The sequence below is a fragment of the Gekko japonicus genome, unplaced genomic scaffold (assembly GCF_001447785.1).
Source record: "Gekko japonicus isolate JY-2015 unplaced genomic scaffold, Gekko_japonicus_V1.1 scaffold478, whole genome shotgun sequence".
Taxonomy (NCBI): Eukaryota; Metazoa; Chordata; class Lepidosauria; order Squamata; family Gekkonidae; genus Gekko; species Gekko japonicus.
Genome location: NW_015173689.1, coordinates 635,907 through 657,091, shown reverse-complemented (window position 1 = coordinate 657,091; position 21,185 = coordinate 635,907). Strand labels below are relative to the sequence as shown.

The 21,185-nt window shown below is 41.2% G+C and overlaps 1 protein-coding gene across 1 annotated transcript in view; it reads left to right on the top strand.

Moving 5' to 3' along the window:
* Positions 1-20,884, top strand: part of CLCN4 (chloride channel, voltage-sensitive 4) — a 62,551-nt gene extending 41,667 nt beyond the window's left edge. The window contains exons 9-12 of the mRNA XM_015423136.1: positions 7,180-7,366; positions 8,289-8,687; positions 9,915-10,131; positions 20,794-20,884. Of these exons, the coding sequence (XP_015278622.1) occupies positions 7,180-7,366; positions 8,289-8,687; positions 9,915-10,131; positions 20,794-20,884 (894 nt within the window). The remainder of the gene's footprint in view (positions 1-7,179; positions 7,367-8,288; positions 8,688-9,914; positions 10,132-20,793) is intronic.
* The last annotated feature ends 301 nt before the right edge of the window (positions 20,885-21,185 follow it).

The window sequence follows — 21,185 nt, the reverse complement described above, 5'->3', positions numbered from 1 at the left end:
TATAGCTCCCCCATGGGATCATTTTTAAAAAATCATCTCATAAACATCTCATTTGTGGGATCATTTGGAAAAAAAATCAATTCATAATTGAGAAACATTATGCTGGACTTGAACCTTAATAAACCAAAATCTGCTATGTATTCTCATAACACTTACCTCATTTAAATTTTCATGTTTGGCAAGATCATCCAGGCTCTCTGAGACTTTGATGCATGCCCAAAATTCAGAGAATCTTAACATTTGAATTTAATGTATTAAATAAAGTGTTTAAGTATTCTTCTTGACTCTCCACTTCTCTCAGCATTTTATTCATTATTCTTTTTATTTGTGTATATCATGTTTCTTTTGATGCAGAGATGGGATTTGTGCTCTGTTTTTCTGGGTAGGGATTGTGAGGAATTTTTATAGATGAACATTTATATACACAAAAGCTAAGGAATTCAGTATTATCTATAAAGTGCAAATGCAGTAAAAACTTCTAAAATTATAAAGGCTTTTTTATAAAATGGAGAATGTGCTGTTAAACATTACCTTTATGTGATGTCATCAAACATGCTAGACTAATCTCAGAAAATATTAAATGAATGTTATATTTTAATATTTTAAAAATTCATAGACCATATACCTGTTTAAAATCAGAAGATTCTGGTTCCACAATTCTATTAGGTTATTTTTCACTAGTTTTTGTACTAGTCCATATTATGAATATTACTAAGAATTTGTGTTTCGAAGATCATAGTTTACTGTTTGTAAAGACAAAAGATTCAAAGTCACAAATAGCTATTTAGGAAGTAGAAAAGGTGCCACATATAGGGTTGCCAGGTCCTCTGCTATGGTGGAAGACCTCTTGCTGGAAACTTACACTGCCCACCACCACTCTGTTGCCTGGCATGAGAAAAAAAAGTAACAAAAAATTGCTGTTGTTGTGTGACACTCATGCCTTTCTAGGAATCACTGGAAACTCTACCATAGGGTTTCCAGTGATTCTTAGGGACACATAATGTCACTTCCAGATTTTCCCTGGAAGTATCATAAGATACCAAAGACTAAAGGGCTGAGTGAGGAGAGGATTGTTGGTAAAAGAAATGCATTATAAGGTTTCTATATGCCAGTGCTAGAAGTCTCTGAGCCAAGATGGGTGAGCTGGAGTGGTTGGTGCTAAATGACCATTTCGATATATTGGGGGTATCAGAAACATGATGGAATGGGGAAAAATCAGTGGGACACTGTAATCCCAGTATATAAACTTTATGAACAAGACAGGGAGGGATGTGTTGTGAAAGGTGTTGTTTTGTCAATCAAAGAGGGCATATAGTCAAACTAAATAGAAAATATTATAGGAATAAGCACCCCCACAGAATTGCTGTGGTGGGGGATATGAGGTCCTATAGGTTCCTTAAACGTGGGTGCAGGGGTCATTTCATAGAAAAAGAGCTAGGGGAACTCATTAGCATAACTCATTAGGATATGCCACACCCCCTGACATCCCCGGAAGTGTGTCATAAGGCCACATACCCCGCCCCCAACGGTCCCGGCCGCCGCCGCCGGCCTTGCAGCTCCACTGCCGAGCCCCATGAGGGGCCCGGCGGTGGACCTGTAAGCCCGGCGGGAGTGCAAGGAAGCCCCGCGAAGGCCCTCCCTGGCCCCAGGCAGGCAGGGGTGGGGAGAGGCAGGGAGGAAGCAACTTACCCTCCCTCTTCTCCTGCTTCCTTCTGGCTGAATGAGGGCCGGAAGCGGGGCGGCCGGAAGCGGGGGGCGGGGCTTCGTCATGTGCCTCGCCCGGGGGAACTGCGATCCCCCGCGTTCCCCCCCGAAATGACCTCTGCGTGGGTGTATTCTGCTTCCCCCATTCAAGCCCTTGAGGCTGATCTTGAGATGGAAGGGGAGTTCCTTCTCTCTCTCTCTTTTCCTCACAACTATCCTGTGAGGGAGGTTAGACTGAGTGTGACTAACCCAAGGTCACATAGGATTGGAACTCTGGTCTCACCAATCTTAGATCAGCACTCTAACAGCTACATAGCTCACATACTGGATACTCAAGTATGAATCTCCACATGAATCTCAGAATCTAGAATAAATAAGGGCTTCTCAGATATCATGGCCTGAAAATATGGGAGTATTGTTTGGTTGGGTCCAGGACAGCAGAATTACTTCACTTTTCCATACTTGGGGAATCATCTTTATCTCCCTTGCCCTGTACAGACTCACAGAGGCAAAAAAAACCATTCCCATCTTCATGACTTTTTATCTAAAGCTGCAAGTCCCAGGATACCAAAATCAATTTAACTTCCACCATTTGGGCCACAGGCCTCTGCTCACCCCCCAACACACAACTTCCAATATTTGGGCAACAAATTTTGGATACCCCCACCCCAAACACACCAGTCTAAATTTAAAATGGAGATGGAATGGAAATAGTTCTTCATTTAAATGAAGGCCTAGATATTAGAATAACCTTGCCACCTGAGGGAAATCAGTTTTTCTCCAGTTACCACATGAGCTCTCTTTCATGTATATCTTTAGACACATATGGGAGCGGGTTAAACTGCTCCAGCTCCATGCAGTTTTTTTTAACTTGGAGAATCGCGATCACACTCACCTCCTTGCTCCGGATCGCTGCACAGCCACATTGCTCCCCGCCGCCCACATGCGTTGGTGTTGTTTTTCTCTCTCTCAGTTTGGGCATGCGCACAGGCAGCCATCTGTAGAACAGCGATTTCCTCTTCAACCCGACTGCTGTAACACTTCCCTTTAAACGTTTACCGCCAGAAATGGCCTCCCTGAGATCCCGAACTCGACTAAAGGCTAAAACTAGGCACCATTTAAACATTGTTTTTAATAACCCTGTGGCGGACCTCCGTCTATGCACACACCACCAATGCTTTTTTAAAAATGGCGGGTGAAAAATGGAAGCCTTGGGCAGCTTTCGAGCGGGGAGAGGGTTTAAACCGGAAGTGGCTCGACACCGGAGGAGCGATCACACAGGGGGGAAATGTGGCTGGAACTGGAGAATCAGGAAAACACCACTTGGGTAAGTGGTATCAAAATACTCTGGGTTAAAGCAGTTTTGAGCCGGAAAGCGACGGCTTGGAACAGGAGGCAGATGTTGACTGTGTGATTGCGCAGATAAAATCCGTTTCTGAGGCCCATCTGAACACACCCATGGACTCTCTAACTTGGGTTCAGGTCAGGAGACGCACCCAGAACCAGTGTTCCCTCTAAGCTGAGTTAGTCTGAGCTAGCTCACAGTTTTTTAGCCTCCGGCTCACAGATTTTTGTCTTAGCTCAGGAAGGATGGCTCCAGAGCAAACTAATTTATGCAGTAGCCAAATCACTAGCTCAGAACTTTAATGCCAGTAGCTCACAAAGTAGAATTTTTGCTCACAAGACTCCATAGCTTAGGGGGAACATTGCCAGATCCCCAAACAATTTGGGGGAATTGAGCTCAGCAGGGGTCATTTCGTAGAAAAAGAGCTAGGGGGACTCATTAGCATAACTCATTAGCATATGCCACACCCCCTGACATCACCGGAAGTGTGTCCTCCCCACAGCCGGCGGCGACCTCCAGCGGGCACCAGCAGGCAGCTCCAGGCCCCGCCCTCCCACACCTCACCCGGGGGGATGACATCCCCCCGCGTCCCCCCCCAAATGACCCCTGGAGCTCAGTGTTGGGAGAAACCTCTTCTCACTTCCACTGACTAGCTTGGAAAACTGACACTGTTGCCAAGGGTGGGGTGGGGTGGGGGGAGCAGAATTTGTGGTTTAGAGATCTCTTCTTGGATAGTGTGAAGCTAGAAAACCCTCTAATAGGCTACCAATAACCATGAAACAACCTTCCAAAACAAGGTTTAGAGTTTATTTAGGGAAGTATAAGAGCACAGGAATTGAAAGGGTATTCAAACATATGGACAGTGGAACTGTTAGGTTCAGAGGGGCATGTAAATGAAGAGTTAGGACAGAAAGACAAAGTGAAAGTGAGTCAAGCCTCTGGCTGAATGAGAATTCTCCACCGGGAAACAGCCACAAGGAGGAGTGGAGGAGAGGGGGATTCAAAGAAGTGGAGATCAGAGTTTTTAAAAGAAAAGGGAGGAGCAGGGGGAAGGAGTTCACCTGACCTCAGTCTGCAGAGCTGGGTAGAGTACATTGTCTGTTCTGATTATCCACAGACTGAAAACAGGGGTTCTAGGCAGAACTTCCAAAGGTCCAAAGTTAAAAATAAGAAGGTAAGGCGGTGGAAGGGATGCTCCTGAGTGGCAAGAAAATGTCCCAAAGTCCCAGAGAAAGAAAGGTGGAGCTGGCAGCATCTGCACAAGGAGAGAGGATGAGACTGCATAGTTTTGGCTGGCAGAGCAGTGTTAGTTATAAGAGCCAGTGCAAAAGAGTATCAAATAAATAATTGTAAGGTCCAGGAATTCTTGGTGAGTCTAGGATAATCTATGGGTTTCCTGGGTCTCACTGAATTGGGGGGGGGGGAAGCTTCCAAGAAAGGTACCAAAAAGCCTTTGTGTTTGTGTCCTTTATAAAGTTTATATCTCTGCTACCTGGCATTACATTTTATGACACACATGGCCGGGCCCAACAAGGTCTCATTTATTCCGGCCCTCATAACAAATGAGTTCGGCACCCTGGTCTAGGGAGTCACTTCACTCCTTCAGTTCTAATTCATCTTAAAAATGCCAGGCTGGTATTCATTGTTAAAAGTCTGATGTGGAATAAATCCATCCTGGTCAATAGATCTTTTGCCTCTAGGAAAGGGCTTAATTTTACAATATTCAGTGTCTATCTTACCAAGATGAAGGGAGCAAGTGGAACTGACTGATGTTTTCATTTCACCTTCTTCCTTTTATTGCTTTACTGGACTGATGACTTGATTGTACCTCAGGCAAGCAAGGCAGTAAATCACAAAGCCTCTTGACAAGCCAGGACACAGGAATGAATTGCCTGATTTCACCTGTGAGAGAAGTCAGGCTCCTTGTTCCAATTTTTATACTGCCTTTGACAAGTAATTCAAATTTAATCTAAATTATAAAGAAAGCATTTAGTAATAAAGTTGTGGAGTATCCTCAGTGACAGGGGCTCGTTTTTAGATGTTTTTAAATGATTTTGTAATCTTTTAACCTGTGAAACATACATTATTACCAGATTCTATAAAAAAGGTGGGGGAGACGTGCATATTTTGGGTCTTACAAAATAATAAACCTTGAGGTCGCTAGAAAGAAACACATAACTAAAATTAAACTACAATAAAATACTTTTATAAAAATCTTAATATTCCTTTTATATATTTTGGAAATTGTAAAAATCAAGTCTTCACTGTATATCACAAAAGATTAAGAGGAAACAACTGGAGTTTGAAGATAATTGTTGCATCAACTTTTACATGCAGTGATAGAAGGTAAAGGTTTCCCTTGCTTGAAAGCCAGTCGAATCCGACTCTAGGGGGCGGTGCTCATCTCCGTTTCCAAGCCGAAGAGCCAGTGCTGTCAGATATTTCTGTGGTCATGTGGCTAGCATGACTAAATGCTGAGGCGCATGGAACACTGTTACCTTCCCATCGAAGCGGTACCTATTTATCTACATGCAATTTCTTGCTTTCGAACTGCTAGGTTGGCAGGAGCTGGCACCAGAGACAGGAGCTCACTCTGTCACACAGCACCAGGGTCTCGAACTGCCGAACTACAGACCTTCCAGTCTGCAGCTCAGCATCTTAACCTCTGAACCACCGCAGTCCCCGACTTTTGCAGTGAGAGAACTGTAGTGATATTATGTTGAATTTGTAATTATTTACGATGGAGAGAAGACGCAAAGTAGTGATTTCCTCTGTCATTCTGATAAAGTTTTCTGTGAGAATCTGACCACTTCTGGTTGTGAATTAAATAATGTGGATGCGATTATTAACTGAGGGATGAAATAAATTTGATGGGTAGGGACACATTCAAAACAAAGTTCTATTACACAACAATTACACGAAAAAGTAAACAAGCAGTAACTTTTCCCCTGTAACAAACCATCACAAGACATTATTCTTTGGCTGTCTTAAAAGACCGTACTGCAAGGTACTTGTAAATTTCTCCTTATTAGGAAACTTATGAAGTCAATTATACTTCTAAACCCATCAGATCATTCAGATTTGAGTCCAGAACTGGAGAAATGTGGTTGCAACATAGCATGACTGTGGACAATGAAAGGCAGCATTTGCTTAGGGTATCAGCTGGAAGCACATAGGTATGTGTAGCAATCAGTGGGTTTCCGGTACAGTACACCACAGGACCCATTGTTACGCCACATTTACTAAATTCCTTAAACAGTGACTCAGTGCTAAAGGATTACATCTGGCATTCATAGGATTATCATTGAAATGAAGACAGATTGACAAGGCAACTTCTAGCTCAAACCTGTCCAGTGCATTGATTCGGGTCCTGTGAACCACCAGTGGAAGATGCTTACAGTCCAATGTCTTTCCCATGCCCCAGGAAAGTTTATTCCTAGGGTGGATTGAATTAAATGAGCTAATAACCGTGTAGGCCAGTCTGCTGAAGTGGGAAGGCTCTTTCTGCCTGTAATGTGAGTTGAGGTCTGTATACAGAAGGGAAAGAAAGGAACAACTTAGCCCCTTTCCCCTCCCTCTGAAATGATTTGCTGCAGTGGCAGGTATTAGCACACTCAAGTCGTCCCTCCATCCTAGGAATAAACGTTCTGAAAGTTGGAAATAGCTCTGGATGGCAGAGAGGGAATACAGTAATCCTTGCCCCTGTGGATTGCAAGATTCCACCCATCCGTAGTGATCTAGACCATCCTGGACAACAGTAGATCTCTCTGACAGCCCTTAGTCGGAATCCTGTGATATGATTCTAGTTTCTGAAAGTTTATGCTAGAGTAAATACTTGTTAGTGCCATAAGACTCTTGGTAATTTTCTAAGTGATCCTGGACCGGGGTGGGGTGGGGTAGTTAGTCAAAGTGACAACTGAGTTTTGCCTGACGTACATGTAAGTCTTCCCATACTTTAAATGGATCATTATACTAGTGAAAGCAGTAATGAGTCATAATAATTAAACAATTTTGTTTCAGATAATCAAGTGATTCCTCAGTTGTCACATTTAAATGAAAATTTGGCATCACCTTCATATGCATAAATGTCCCCCTTGTGACATTTTTTTTCTTTTTCTTTGTTTTTTGAGATCCCTTCAGGCCTATTTATACCCAGTATGGCTGTAGGAGCTATAGCTGGTAGAATAGTTGGAATTGGAGTGGAGCAGCTGGCTTATCATCATCATGACTGGATCATCTTCAGAAACTGGTGTAGACCAGGAGCCGACTGTGTTACCCCAGGACTTTATGCCATGGTGGGAGCTGCAGCCTGTTTAGGTACAATGTAAAATTTCCATCATTGTCGCATGTTGCATAACGGGGTCCCCAATGTGGTGCCCATTGGCTACATGGCACCCACTGACACCTTTCCTGATGCCCTCCAATGATTTTTAGACAGTGGGTGGGGCCAGGAGGGGGTTTTGCCTAGCAAGGGTTTCAATTGGCCATTGGAGATTTGATTGGTAGTGCAGTTTTTTAAAGATGTTGCTTTGGCAGCAGCTACTCCCACAGCACAAGAATCTTTACTGTGCGACTGAAGGGAAGCTATAGCACACATTTGTGGCTGGCTCTGCCTACAGTGTCAGCCATTTTGTAGTGGGCATTGTGGCTGTGCCCACTATACGGTGTCTGAATTCCAACGATGCCTGTATGCTCAAAAAGGTTGGAGATCTGCAGGTACAACACACTGATAGTTTTTAATTTAATGATTTATTGATACTAAAGCTAGGTTGACATGTTATAGGGTTGCCATCCCCCCGATGGGAGTGGGGGTTTGCTGCTTTTGGGGGTCCAATCTGCTGCTGGCCAGCTGGCCGTATGGTGACCATAGAGGTTTTGGCCAAATACCTTGAATAAACCTTTGTTGGTCTTAAAGGTGCCACTGGACTCAAAATTTGTTCTTCAGACTCTACAGAATTTAGAAACACTTAGGATATGTCTGTGAGGGGTCAAGGATGTATTTTGAATACATTAAGTTTACATGAAGCCCTTATTATCCTATCCCTCTACACCAATGTCACATGGATCCCATAGGAGTGGCTCTTACTGTAAATTATTACTGTTTTCACAACTAATACTGAACTGAATAAGATGAAATGGTAGTCTTCTGGGAATGTAGGTAAGTATCTTAAGGATAATAACCTGCTCCACAACTAATTGAAAACTTGAAAGATCCCTCTTCCTCTCTCTTTGTCTTCAGGTGGAGTTACCAGAATGACCGTCTCTCTTGTTGTGATCATGTTTGAGTTGACAGGAGGACTGGAGTACATTGTACCTCTGATGGCAGCAGCAGTAACAAGCAAATGGGTAGCTGATGCCTTTGGGAAAGAAGGGATCTATGAGGCACACATACACTTGAATGGGTATCCCTTTCTGGATGTGAAGGATGAGTTTACTCACAGAACATTGGCCACAGATGTTATGAGGCCTAGGCGTGGAGAGCCTCCTCTCTCTGTTCTGTCACAAGACAGTATGACGGTGGAAGATGTGGAGACATTAATCAAAGAGACTGACTACAATGGCTTTCCAGTGGTGGTTTCTAAAGACTCAGAACGTCTCATTGGTTTTGCACAGAGACGGGAGTTAATTCTTGCAATCAGTGAGTGACATCTCCATATTGTATATGCATCTGGATGTGTGATTACTTAATGGACATTTTGTCATGAACACCAGATAAGAAGCAAATTGTTTGTGAATGGGGATTGAGAATTTAACAGGAGAAAAACTTAAACTAACACATGGTCATTTCAAATCTCTCTCTCTCTCTGAAAGATCCATGACTGGTTCTTTCAGGAATAACATCATAGCATGTGTTTCCTGATGTTATTTCTTTTTGTAGGAAGAGCAATGTTGCATTACTTGATAGTAACCATATAAGTTTCTTTTGTTGATCTGAGAGGGAAGTGGACATTCTCAATTTATATATTCTTCTTTCATTTAATCTTTTTCTTCATTATGTGCAAATCTTACCATAGTTCAAATTAAATTATCTTTTTTCAACCAGATTAATATGAACTGTGGGAAATGTATGCACAAGCAAACATAGGCACAATGGAATGGGGAAAAAGGCACATTTATCATAAGATGACAGGACAGAAGAATATTCCTATAAATTGCAATAGATCTACAATAACATGTGAACTCAAAGACTGTTGGAGCCTCTTAATTTGATGGAAGGCTTGGCTTTGACAGTGTTAATTTCACCGACATTGCAAGTGAGAGATTCAAGAAAATACATAATATAGATGAGATGTGTTGGAAATCATTAGTTTTGGGACAGGAAAAGTGAGAGACAGGTTAATTCTTTGTAATGGATAGAAATGAGCTTCACAAATGTACATATTTCAGTTGAAGGCCTCTTCTTATGATCAGTAGCAATCTCAGTCAGTCTAAAACAAAGGGGACTAAGAGTTAGCTAGGATTTGTTTTTGAACACAAGATGTTTTTAGAATGTCAACATTCTTGAAATTTCAGCATGTACATTTGACACAGAAGAAAAATCAAGGTCAGTGTGACAGCCTATTTTGGGGCATTCTTCAACAATAATTGTTCAGAAGATTGCTAGTCACAGTTATTAGACTGAGAAGTTCACAAAAGCAGTTTTAATATTAGTATCAGGATACAGTTTAATTGAGAACTGTTCAGAAGCCAAATAAGCATTGCTGACAAAATGGAAAAGCTACCCCTTTCATACAGCCCTTAGGAACTCTGGTATTTTATGCTCATCAATATGTGAAATTCTCCAATTTTATCGCTTTGAGGGGATACCAGAATTACAACTCTTCAATTCTTTGTGTGTATTTTCTCTTAACTCCTTGTCACATAGAGAATGCAAGGCAGCGACAGGATGGGGTAGTCAGCAACTCCATTGTGTACTTCACTGAAGACCCTCCAGAACTTCCTGCAAATAGCCCACATCCACTGAAGCTCCGTCGCATTCTTAATCTGAGTCCCTTCACTGTCACAGACCACACACCAATGGAAACAGTGGTAGACATCTTTCGGAAACTTGGCCTCCGACAATGTCTTGTCACTCGCAGTGGGTATGGATGCATATATACATATGGGCAGAAAATGAGCTTGTAGTCAGAATGCTGACATGGCAGGAGAGGCTGATTGTGTATGCTCATTGAATAAATTAGATTTTTACAGTTTGTCCAGCAAGCATTGACAACAGAATTTTTTGACCACTGGGGCACTTCCAACGTTTCCCCACCTGATTTCTACCAATCTCTGCTTAAAAACACTATTTTTTGTTGAAAAAAACAATTAATTGTCCAAATCAATCTCCAAGCTAGAAAGCTGAAAAAGCAGTCTGGAGTATTTTAATTTTTACAGTGGTGCAGTGGGAGTAGAGCTTTCAAGGCACACGTACAACTTTGAACACACATGAAACTGCCATAATTTAGACCATTGGTCCATCAAGTTCATGATTGTCTATGCAGACTGGTGGTGGCTCTCCAGAATCTCAGGGGGGAGTCTTTCACATCACCAACTGCATAGTTCTTTAAACAGGTGATACCAGATGTTGAACCTGGGATCTAATGCATGCAGAGCAGAGGTTCTTCCACTGAGCCACAGCCTTTCCTCTTTCTTCCTTTCCTTAGCTGTTGGTCTCAAGGTTATGATGGATTTGTGTGAAAATGTAGCCAATATTTCCCCCCTCTGGTATGTTTGCGTCATGCAGACAAGCATGCTTCCGAAGGTATTAAACAGGCTTACTTCTGATAATGTGCCTGAAGATATAAGGCATGATCCAGCCAAATGTAAGTTCTTATATTTCCCATTAATTTAAATGAGGCAGGTTTGAACACATATTTTAATCTTTTCTATTGAAATTCTTAGTTTTTGTTAACGTGCCTATTATGTTGGCAAAAGATATTGTAGTAGTGGAATGGGCAAACAGAAAGAAATTAACCCAGTTTTACATCAATTAATCTAGTTTTTAAAAGAGCAAGAAGGAGAGGTAGATTAGAATACAGAGGAAACAAAGATGTATACAGTTGGGTTGATTATTATGACTTGTTCTGCTAGTGGTGGAACTTTCTTTCAACTTTCTTTCTTGTCCAGGCAGAACAGGGCTAAACCACTAGTGCAATATTTATTTACTTATCTATCTGTCAATTTATTTATTTATTAGATTTATGACTCACCCAATTCCTGAGTACACAGAGCTCTAGGCAATTTACCAGTAAAATATACATAAATACATCATAATCACTAGTTAAAATACAATAAATATAATATTACAAAGTTAAAAATTAATCCCCCGATGGTGTTAATAGTCTACTGTTGACCAGTTCTGGACCGTGTTGCCACCTTGCAAGCAGGATAGGGAGGGGAAGTGAGAGAAAGGAGGAAAAAAGAAAGAGGAAGGATTCATAGGACCCAACCTTTTTTTCTAAAAGTGGAGGAAAGAGCAATCCTAAATGCAGTATTATTATTTATTATTATTTAACATATCGCAGAGTTACACACAGGAAGCATAATATAATAATATAAAATAATATAATAATATATTAATTCATATTAAAATAATAATATTATAATATAACAAACGTAACCAAGTTCATACAACGCGTATGCAGACCGACTGGGCAATCCCCCTAAATGCTAATATCTAAATTTTCAATCCACTCAATCACAGCTGAAGAGAGTTCAAAAAGCTCAATCACATCTCCCTGGAAAGCATGGTGCTCACATTCCTTGACAGATGGCCAATAGTTTGGCAGGCTGCCTCACAATTGCACTTGGGTCCTTGTATTTTTCCCCATTTAAACATCACGTCTGCACAACTGCCAAAGCCTGTTCTTATTCAATTAGCTGTCTTCCATACTTTACACAGCAAGTAAAATCCTGCGGGCCTCTCATTCGAGTTTATCAGGTTATGGTTATTGGGTGGAACTGATTGCATCCATGTTCACAACCATTCATTCCTTAGATTGAAGTTCTGTGATTGCAGGACTTGTTCATATCTTATTGCTGGGAGTCAGGATCTTAGTCTGGATAGGCCCACATCAGCCTTGTGTTTGTAAATATGTATTTGTTTTTGTATGATTGGTCTAAGGACTGCAACAATAAACTGACTGACTTGTCTTTGTGGATGGGGAGCTCTCCATCAGTGATCTTTCTATATTCACTCAGAAGAGCATCTTGTCTTCGGAGATACAGAGGAGTGATGTGGTACAATGTGGGTAGCCAATAGGTTGGAGTGGGTTTAATACATCTGCTGATGGTTCTCATTGTTGTATTGAGTTGGACATCAAGTTTGTGGACACGGGGGTTGTTGAGCCACACTAAATCACCATATTCCTCAGTACCATACACCAACCCCAAAGTTGAGCATCTAAGTGTTGTAGCAGACACACCCCAAGTTGTATCACATAATTTTTGGAGACTGTTGTTTCACAAGCATATTTTTGCTGCTACATTGGTAAAATTATGTTTATAGCTCAAGGTCCTGTCCAGGAAAATGCCAAGGTACTTAGGTGTATGGTTTGTGTAAGTTTGGTGTCATTAAGGTAGACAGTCAGTTCATGTTTGGCAAGATTATTATTGAGATGGAAACAGGAGCATTCTGTTTTTCCTGAGCCTGGGATAAGCCACCATTTATGGTAGTCGTCAGCCAAAATTTCAAGGTCCCTAGTCAGTGTTTCCTCAAACCTTTCAATTGGTTTGTGTCTTACTGAAATTGCCATGTCATCAGCATAAGGAAACTTTCTGGATAATTTCTGGGGAACATCAGAGATGTATAGATTGAAAAGAACTGGAATGAGGAACGAGCCCTGGGGTAGACTGTTATTCAGTTTCTTCTGCTTGCTGATTGACTGACCCATAACTTGTAACAACTTGTATAGCAGATCATCCCTCCAGACTGTGTCATAAACTGCAGTCAGTTCCAAGAAAATTGCTGATGTCTTAAGACACCTCAATGAAAGTTGTTAAGCGGTCTTCACAACAACAATGGGGTCTTAATCCTGCTTGCCCTGTAGGGACATATTTGTTAATTCTGTCACTGATTCTCTTCAGGACTAGCCTCTCGAGGAGTTTATAACAAGAGCTCAGAAGGGAAATAGATCTGTAACTTTCCAACAGATGTTTTGGTTTTCCAGGTTTCAGAACAACAACTATCTTTGCTTTTTTGAATTCCCCAGGGAGTCTTCCTGTTCTCATGATGTCAGTGAGAAACACTGCAAGCCACTTCTTAGTGAATGTGCTGCTGTTGGTCAGGAACTCATTATGGATGCAGTCAATGTCTAGTGCCTTTCTACTCTTGATGTCCTTCAGTGCCTTGGAAATGTCATCAGCACTGAAATCCCTTGACAGCTTGCAGTCTTCAGGGCAGGTGTGTTTCAAAATCTGGGGTTAAGAACATAAGAACATAAGAGACACCAATGTTGGATCAGGCCAAAGGCCCATCCAGTCCAACACTTTGTGTCACACAGTGGCCAGAAATACCAGTGCCATCAGGAGGTCCAGCAGTGGGGCCAGGACATTAGAAGCCCTCCCACTGTTGACCCCCCCAAGCACCAAGAAGACAGAGCATCACTTGCCCCAGAGCCCCTAGCTATACCTTGTGGCTAATATCCACTGATAGACCTCTGCTCCATATGCTTATCTAATTCCCTTTTGAAGCCGTCCATGCTTGTAGCCGCCACCACTTCCTGTGGCAGTGAATTCCATGTGTTAATCACTCTTTGGGTGAAGAAGTACTTCCTTTTATCCGTTCTAACCCGACCGCTCTGCAGTTTCATGGAGTGCCCACGAGTTCTTGTATTGTGAGAAAGGGAGAAAAGTACCTCTTTCTCTACCTGCTCTTTCCCATGCATAATCTTATAAACCTCGATCATGTCACCCCTCAGTCGTCTTTTCTCCAAGCTAAAGAGCCCTAAGCGCTTTAACCTTTCCTCATAGGGAAAGTGTTCCAACCCTTTTATCATTCGAGTTGCCCTTTTCTGCACTTTTTCCAAAGCTATAATATCCTTTTTAAGGTGTGGTGCCCAGAACTGCACACAGTATTCCAAATGAGGTCTCACCATTGATTTATATAGGGGCATTATTATATTGGCTGATCTGTTTTCAATACCCTTCCTAATAATCCCCAGCATAGCATTGGCCTTCTTTATTGCAGTCACACACTGTCTCGACATTTTCAGTGAGTTATCCACTACAACTCCAAGATCTCTCTCTTGCTCAGTCTCTGCCAGTTCAGACCCCATCAATGTGTATTTATATTTAGGATTTTTGGCTCCAATGTGCATCACCTTGCACTTGGCCACATTGAACCCCATTTGCCATGTTGACGCCCACTCGCCCATCCTTGACAGATCCCCTTGGAGTGCCTCACAATCCTCACTGGTTTTCACCACCCTGAACAACTTTGTATCATCCACAAATTTAGCCACTTCACTGCTTACTCCCATCTCCAAATCATTAATGAACAAGTTAAAAAGCAGTGGACCAAGTACTGATCCCTGCGGTACCCCACTGCTTACCACCCTCCACTGAGAAAATTGCCCATTTATACTCACTCTCTGTTTTCTATTAATTAGCCAGTTTTTGATCCATAAAAAGACTTGTCCTTCTATCCCATGATTTTTGAGCTTACTTAGGAGCCTTTGATGAGGAACTTTATCAAAAGCTTTCTGGAAGTCAAGGTAAACAATATCTATTGGATCCCCCTTGTCCACATGTTTGTTCACCCCCTCAAAGAACACTAACAGGTTAGTGAGACAAGATCTTCCCTTACAGAAACCGTGCTGAGTCTGCCTCAATAGGTTTTGTTCATCTATGTGCCTACTAATTCTTTCCTTAATAATGGTTTCCACCAATTTACCCGGTATCGACGTCAGACTGACTGGCCTGTAATTTCCCGGATCTCCTCTGGAACCCTTTTTAAAGATGGGAGTGACATTAGCTACCTTCCAATCCTCAGGAATGGAGGCAGATTTTAAGGAAATTTTAAGGGTTCTTTCAACAGTTTTTTCAACAGGCTCCAGGCTTTCCTTCTGGAATGCCTGCAATCCAAATTCGCAGTTGCTTCAGTCCATTTTTGCCTTTGTGCAGGATTGAGTTCATGGAGTAGTTAATCTGGGTCTATGCTGTTGAGGAAATCTTGATGCAGTATCTCGCTCTCATCACTCCAGCCTGGAATATATTCTTTCCTTTATCCTTGAGGAATGTGCCTTTTGGCCATAGCTTTAACAAATCAGTGGTAGTTATGATGTGTTGGAGGGATCCATCAAGGTCACCTATCCAGATCTTCACAGAAACCATTCCAATTTGCCCTCTTAAAAGTTCCATTCAGGTCTTGGAAAAGACCTGATAACTGGTATTTGGATGCCTAGCTCGAGGATTACAAATTGATGCTGACTATGTGAGAAAGCCTCAAGAACATGTCTGAATATAGGCAAGGGCTGGCTTCTCCATTCAGATGAAACAAATGTTAAATCAGGGTTGGACTCTCTATTGCATGCCACTGATCTGAAGGTGCTTCTGTCTTTAGCGTTGAAAACGAGATGCAAGCCATGTTCTTCAGCCCAGTCGACAAGAGCCTCACCATTCTTATCATTAACCTAAATGCAGTATGAGCATATAACACATGTGTTATAAAAATATTTATTGTAGATACTTTAAATGTTATGAAGGAGAAATAAGGACAAAGTGTTAGAACTAGATCTATTAAATAAAACAGACTGGCTGCAATTAAACGATGCTCCTTATAGTGTTTGTGGCCCTAATGGGGTGGATCAGTGTGCAGGTTTGTTGTGTTTCAATAACCACAGCTTATTTTGTTGTTGATATTTAGAAATTTGTCCCATTAGGGAGACTGTAATCAGTTGCTGGACAGACTAGACTCTTTGATACTGAAAAGTACAGAGTAGGAGGGAGAAAGAAAGATGGAGGAAAATGTAGAGCAGGGGCTGCAAGAAAGACAGAAGAATAAAACCTTGTGCTAAGAATTCTGCCTCTGTCATTTCCTTGCCTGCACTAAGCTACACAACAAGGCATTCCTTCCATCCATCAAAGAACTGTAAACTGGATTCTCAGCTCCTAAACCAAAGCCTGCCAAACCCCAGTGGGGGCAGGGAATCAGCTCCTGTTTTCCACTACTGCTCTGAGGGTCTGGGGCCCTGACTCATGGTCTCAGCAGGCTGTAGCTAGCAAGCCATATTGAACACAAAGGACTTCTGAGCAAATATGCACAGAATCAGGTTACACTATGTGTCACTATCAGTGGAGATGGTAAGATGGGATGAGACAAGTTTGCTTGAATATTCATTTTGTGGTTCTCATTTAAAGTATGCATTACTATGGCAGGGGTGGGCATAAGATTGTTAAGTCCTAAAATTACCTAAGCAGTGCTAGTTTTGAAGTCCCTGCCCAGAGATTCTTTGAAGTACATGACAGGAAGTACCACTACCTTCTCTATTGTGGAAGGAACTCTACCAAACATTTGAACTGGGACTGACAAATTCACTAGAGCCTTTGAAATGTTTTCCCGTTAAAGCTCATGACCGTGCATGCACATCCTTGTTCTTTATCATCTTGACAGCAGTGTTCACAATGCACAGAATTAAACTGAAGGTAACGTGGTTGCCAAATACATGTTAATTAAACTTTAATCTAGTAGAGAAGCTGGTATTTTGCAGCTTGGGAAGAGCGCCAACACAATGTCATTGTTAGCAAATGTTTTGCTTTTGTTTTGAGCTTCTAGCCAGACTTAAATGAGCCTAAAAGTGTTTTTGAGAAATCCTGAAGTAAATGACTCATGAAGAGAATAATCACACTTTTTTTTCGGAAATAAAAAAGTGCATATGACTTCGGAGTCTGCAAGAATTCAAAATACAAGTCAGAAGCCAACCCAAGTGAAACAGTGACCTTGTGAGTAATGCAGAATATGTCCCTCAGTAGCTCAAATTAGATTCTAAACAGTCTGAAGCAGCAGTGTAGGCAAAGGTTCAGTGATGGAGCCACTGATGTTCCATGTTATGAAGGACATTTTCAAGCTTGGGTGCTTTGGGTGCTCATTTCACAGTTGAACTGGATGGTATTAAATAGGAAGTGATCTTTAAATTCAATAGTGTGTACTTTTCTGACATTAAGGACACTCTCTGGCTGTCCATCACCCAGATTCTGTCTGTTTATTAGATCAGTGAGGAAGCCAGGGGTTAGTTTTAAATAGATGTCACACATACATACATAAACTGCACTGTAATTATAAATGCATTTGCTCTAGAGTGTATTTAATTTGGAACCCAATTATAACATGTTTTCTGAATATTCTAGAAAACCCAGTTTAAGAATAGCAATCAGCCATTAAAATTTGGAAAAATAATTTGATTCAAATGGGTTCTAGTAAGTGAAGAAAGGTGTTAACAAATTTATGGTGCAACCCAAATGCTATATGTTTAATTAGACTACCGTATCTATGTCAGGGCTGGTTCCAGGTTTTGGGCCTTGGGTGACAGAGTACATCAAAGCCCCCTTTTCCCTTTGGTAAGACCTCTTTCTCCTTTAACCACACACCTTCCATTGGGCCCCTCCTTTAACCACACACCTTCCATTGGGCCCCTTTCTTAATAAATTATTTTCTCTAATAAATGGAGTCCCTTTCCATTTCAATTTGCTTACTCTGGTAAAGAAAAATCATACAAAAATTTGCTTCCTTAGTTAACATTTATGACTTTGTATAAAACCAGCAGAGAGAAGAAATTTCAGGATTTTATTTGGAGCGCTATTCAATAAAATTGGCATCATTTGTGTAAAAGCAATACCAATGTTGTTCTGGAGAAGCTGTCTCAGGATCTGCAGAAAAGTTTCTCTGCTCTCACCATTGGAAGTGAGAAGGCCAATTCACGTCTGTCCAAGACGCTTAAGAAGCTGAACAATCCCAACATGCTGAAGATTTTCATTTGGAACCATCCAGCCGAAAGAAGGGAACTTAATTTTATTGATCAACAATGAATCAAAGGAGCCATAACTTAACTAATGCAAGAAAAAACCTTCTTTTAATATTGAGAAAGGCATACTCAGTTTTTAAAACAAAGAGATACATCTTTGATTCAATGGATTTAATCCTCCAACAAATACCACAACTGTAATTGTCAATTGTTGGTTTTATGCATATGCACTGTTTTAAAAATTGATTTGTATTATCTTCTTTTAACTGTTTGCCAACTTGAGTGCCCTAACTGGGAACAAAGAAGGTTAAGCATATTTTTTCCTGGGACATTATGATGGAGATGTATGCCATGAGTAAGCTCCTTAATGCAGCAAGTAATTGTGGCAACTGCAGGAAAAAAGATTTGACAGAATCTAGGTGAGCACACCAACATATCTGAGATAGGATTCAGGGTCAGCTGTGGCAAATCCTGTAAGGCCACTTCCCAGCATTTTGTTGCGCCAGGCTAAGTGGGAAGTAATAGTCCAAAAATTATTTTGCCTAGTCTGGACTATCTGTGGCATGAACCAAAATAATAATCCAGTTGTGAGGAGAACAATGTAGAAAAAATGCCTGAAGATTCCCCCCCCCCCGATCAATGTCTTACACTCCTTTCTCGAGCCACGGATATTAGACACTAACAATCCATACTTTCCTATCACCCTGTTCAGTACAAGGCTTTCAAAACCTTTTCCTGTTGAATCTGTGACATGTGTAAATTCCAAAAGAATTCTTCTTGATGTCCTCTGATTTGCTGTTAAGAAAGAGAGGGATCAAAGTTAGAGTCCAGTGGGGCACCTTTAAGATCAACAAAGTTTTATTCAAGGTGTAAGCTTTCATGTGCACGCACACTTTGTCAGACACACGAAAGCTCACACCTTTAATAAAACTTTTTTGGTCTTACAGGTGCCACTGGACTCTAACCTTGTTCTGTTGCTTCAGACCAAAATGGAAAGAGAAGGGTGTGTGTGTGATTAGAGTGTGCAAATTGTCACTTGCCTCCTTGGTGAAAGTTTAGCAGATGCCCGCTTTCTCAAATAATGCATCACCATTACGTAATAAAGTTGACATTGTTCCCCTTTACTGTGGTCTGAAGTTTGCAAGTTTTATTTATTTATTTATTTATTTATTTTTATTAAGTTAAACTCGCTAGGCCGCCCTTCCCTACAAGTAGGGCTCAGAGCAGCTTACAATGGAATAATAACAATTAAACAATAATAACAATTAAACAGCATTAAAACCATTAAAAACAGATGGATTAAAACAAAACATATATCAGATGATGGAAAATCAGCTCCCCTAACCTCCTTTTGGGGAGGGGTTGCAAGGGATGGGGGAGTAGATGAGAGTGCCAGATGTGTCACCCCCCATCACTGTCCTCAACCAAATGCCTGGTGGAACATCTCTGCCTTACATGCCCTGTGGAAAGTTAATAACTCCTGCAGGGCAAAGATGTCTTCCGGCAGAGTTCCACCAAGGAGGGGCCAGGGCTGAAAAAGCCCTGGTTCAGGACAGCCGGATTTCTCTTGGGCTGGGGACCACTAAGAAGTTCTTATTTCCTGAGCACAGTGCTCTTCTGAGGACATACGGGGAGAGGTGGTCCTGAAGGTACGTAGGTCCCTGACTGTTAAGGGCCTTAAAGGTAAGGAAAGGTTGAGAAAAGAAATACAATTATTTCACAGCAGGGGTGAACCTCAGCTTCTGTCCCACCTAAACCAATGCAGATGCTGGGTCTGAAATCTACCTCCCCTCTTTACATTTTTTAAAAAATTAGACAGGATTTACTCATTATTTTGAGGACTTACAGGTCTCATTGCTTTAAAAATAGATTATTTTGTTCTTGTGGTTTGACAAATAACATAAAGTGGCAATATTTGTAACCGTAGCTACTATAAATTGTCATAGATTATTCACATGCTTTTGCAGACAGAGTGCATTTATGTGACTTAGGATACACAAATGAGCTTTTGATTTACAGTTTTGTTAACATAACAAGCTGTTTGGATTTAATCATTAATGAATTTCATCATTAATCATTTCAACCATTGTTTATAATAACACTCAGGGGAAAAATATAGCGGTGTAAAGAATGTTTGTATAGAAGTGCTAGAGTGGAAGAGTCCTTGAGAGTTCCTGTCCTTTGTAGTTTAGGGGTTCTCACCTGCGGGTATATAATTTGCGTTTGAGCAGTTGTGTATGAGAAATCTTTTGAAGATGGCCCTATTCATAATCAGGTCACATCTAATAGGTCTATCTCCGTAAGTCATTCCTGATACTTTGGACTATGAGACACTGGCTTGCCATACACTCTGGCCTGGATTGTGCTGAGTCTGTTTTGGCCTGGAATTCCCAAATTCTTCTTGCAAATGTATTCTGCGAGAGGATGTCATATGAGGACATGTTCTTGCCTGTCCAACAACTTAGTGCATTCAGGAATGCATCTTGAGGGAATTTAGCAGATTTATCATTTTGCCAAAGGATGAAAAACATAATGAAAAAACGGTATTTGTAATAATAACGGTAGTATAGCCTTCAGAGTGGTAAATTTTCAACAGTAACCTATATATTCATGAGTAGAAACTGTGGCCTTTCTAAAGAGCCTTTGTCTTGCTTTTTAGAGAAGGGGGAAAGTATTTTTTAAAATAACTGTGGTCTGTTTAGCAAGTTCTTAGAGAAGATGCCTCAAGCAGAAACTTGAAAACTGGATGACAAACTCATGACCAATGACCTTTCCATTTCTTCCCATTTTCTTTTTCTCTAGGAGGCTTCTGGGCATCATAACAAAAAAGGATGTGTTAAGACATATGGCTCAAATGGCAAATCAAGACCCTGAATCCATCATGTTTAACTAGGCTGGTTCCAGAAGAGAGGGTCAGAATCTGAATTTTTAAAGGACCTTTACTGGACTAACGAGAGTTTTGTACAGCACTTAGATTTTTGTTAAAATGAGATTTAAATACATAGAAGCCAACTGAGGACGAAACCAAAGGAAAATTGTGGCAGATATGGTTGAATGCAAAATCTCGACAGTTCTGTACAGCTGCAGCTATTAAGCTGGTTTTTCTGACTGAAGACTGGGCTACGTGTTACTCTTATGAGATGGGTGAGTTTCCCACCTTACCAGTGTTCACCTTGTGATTTGGGAACACACTG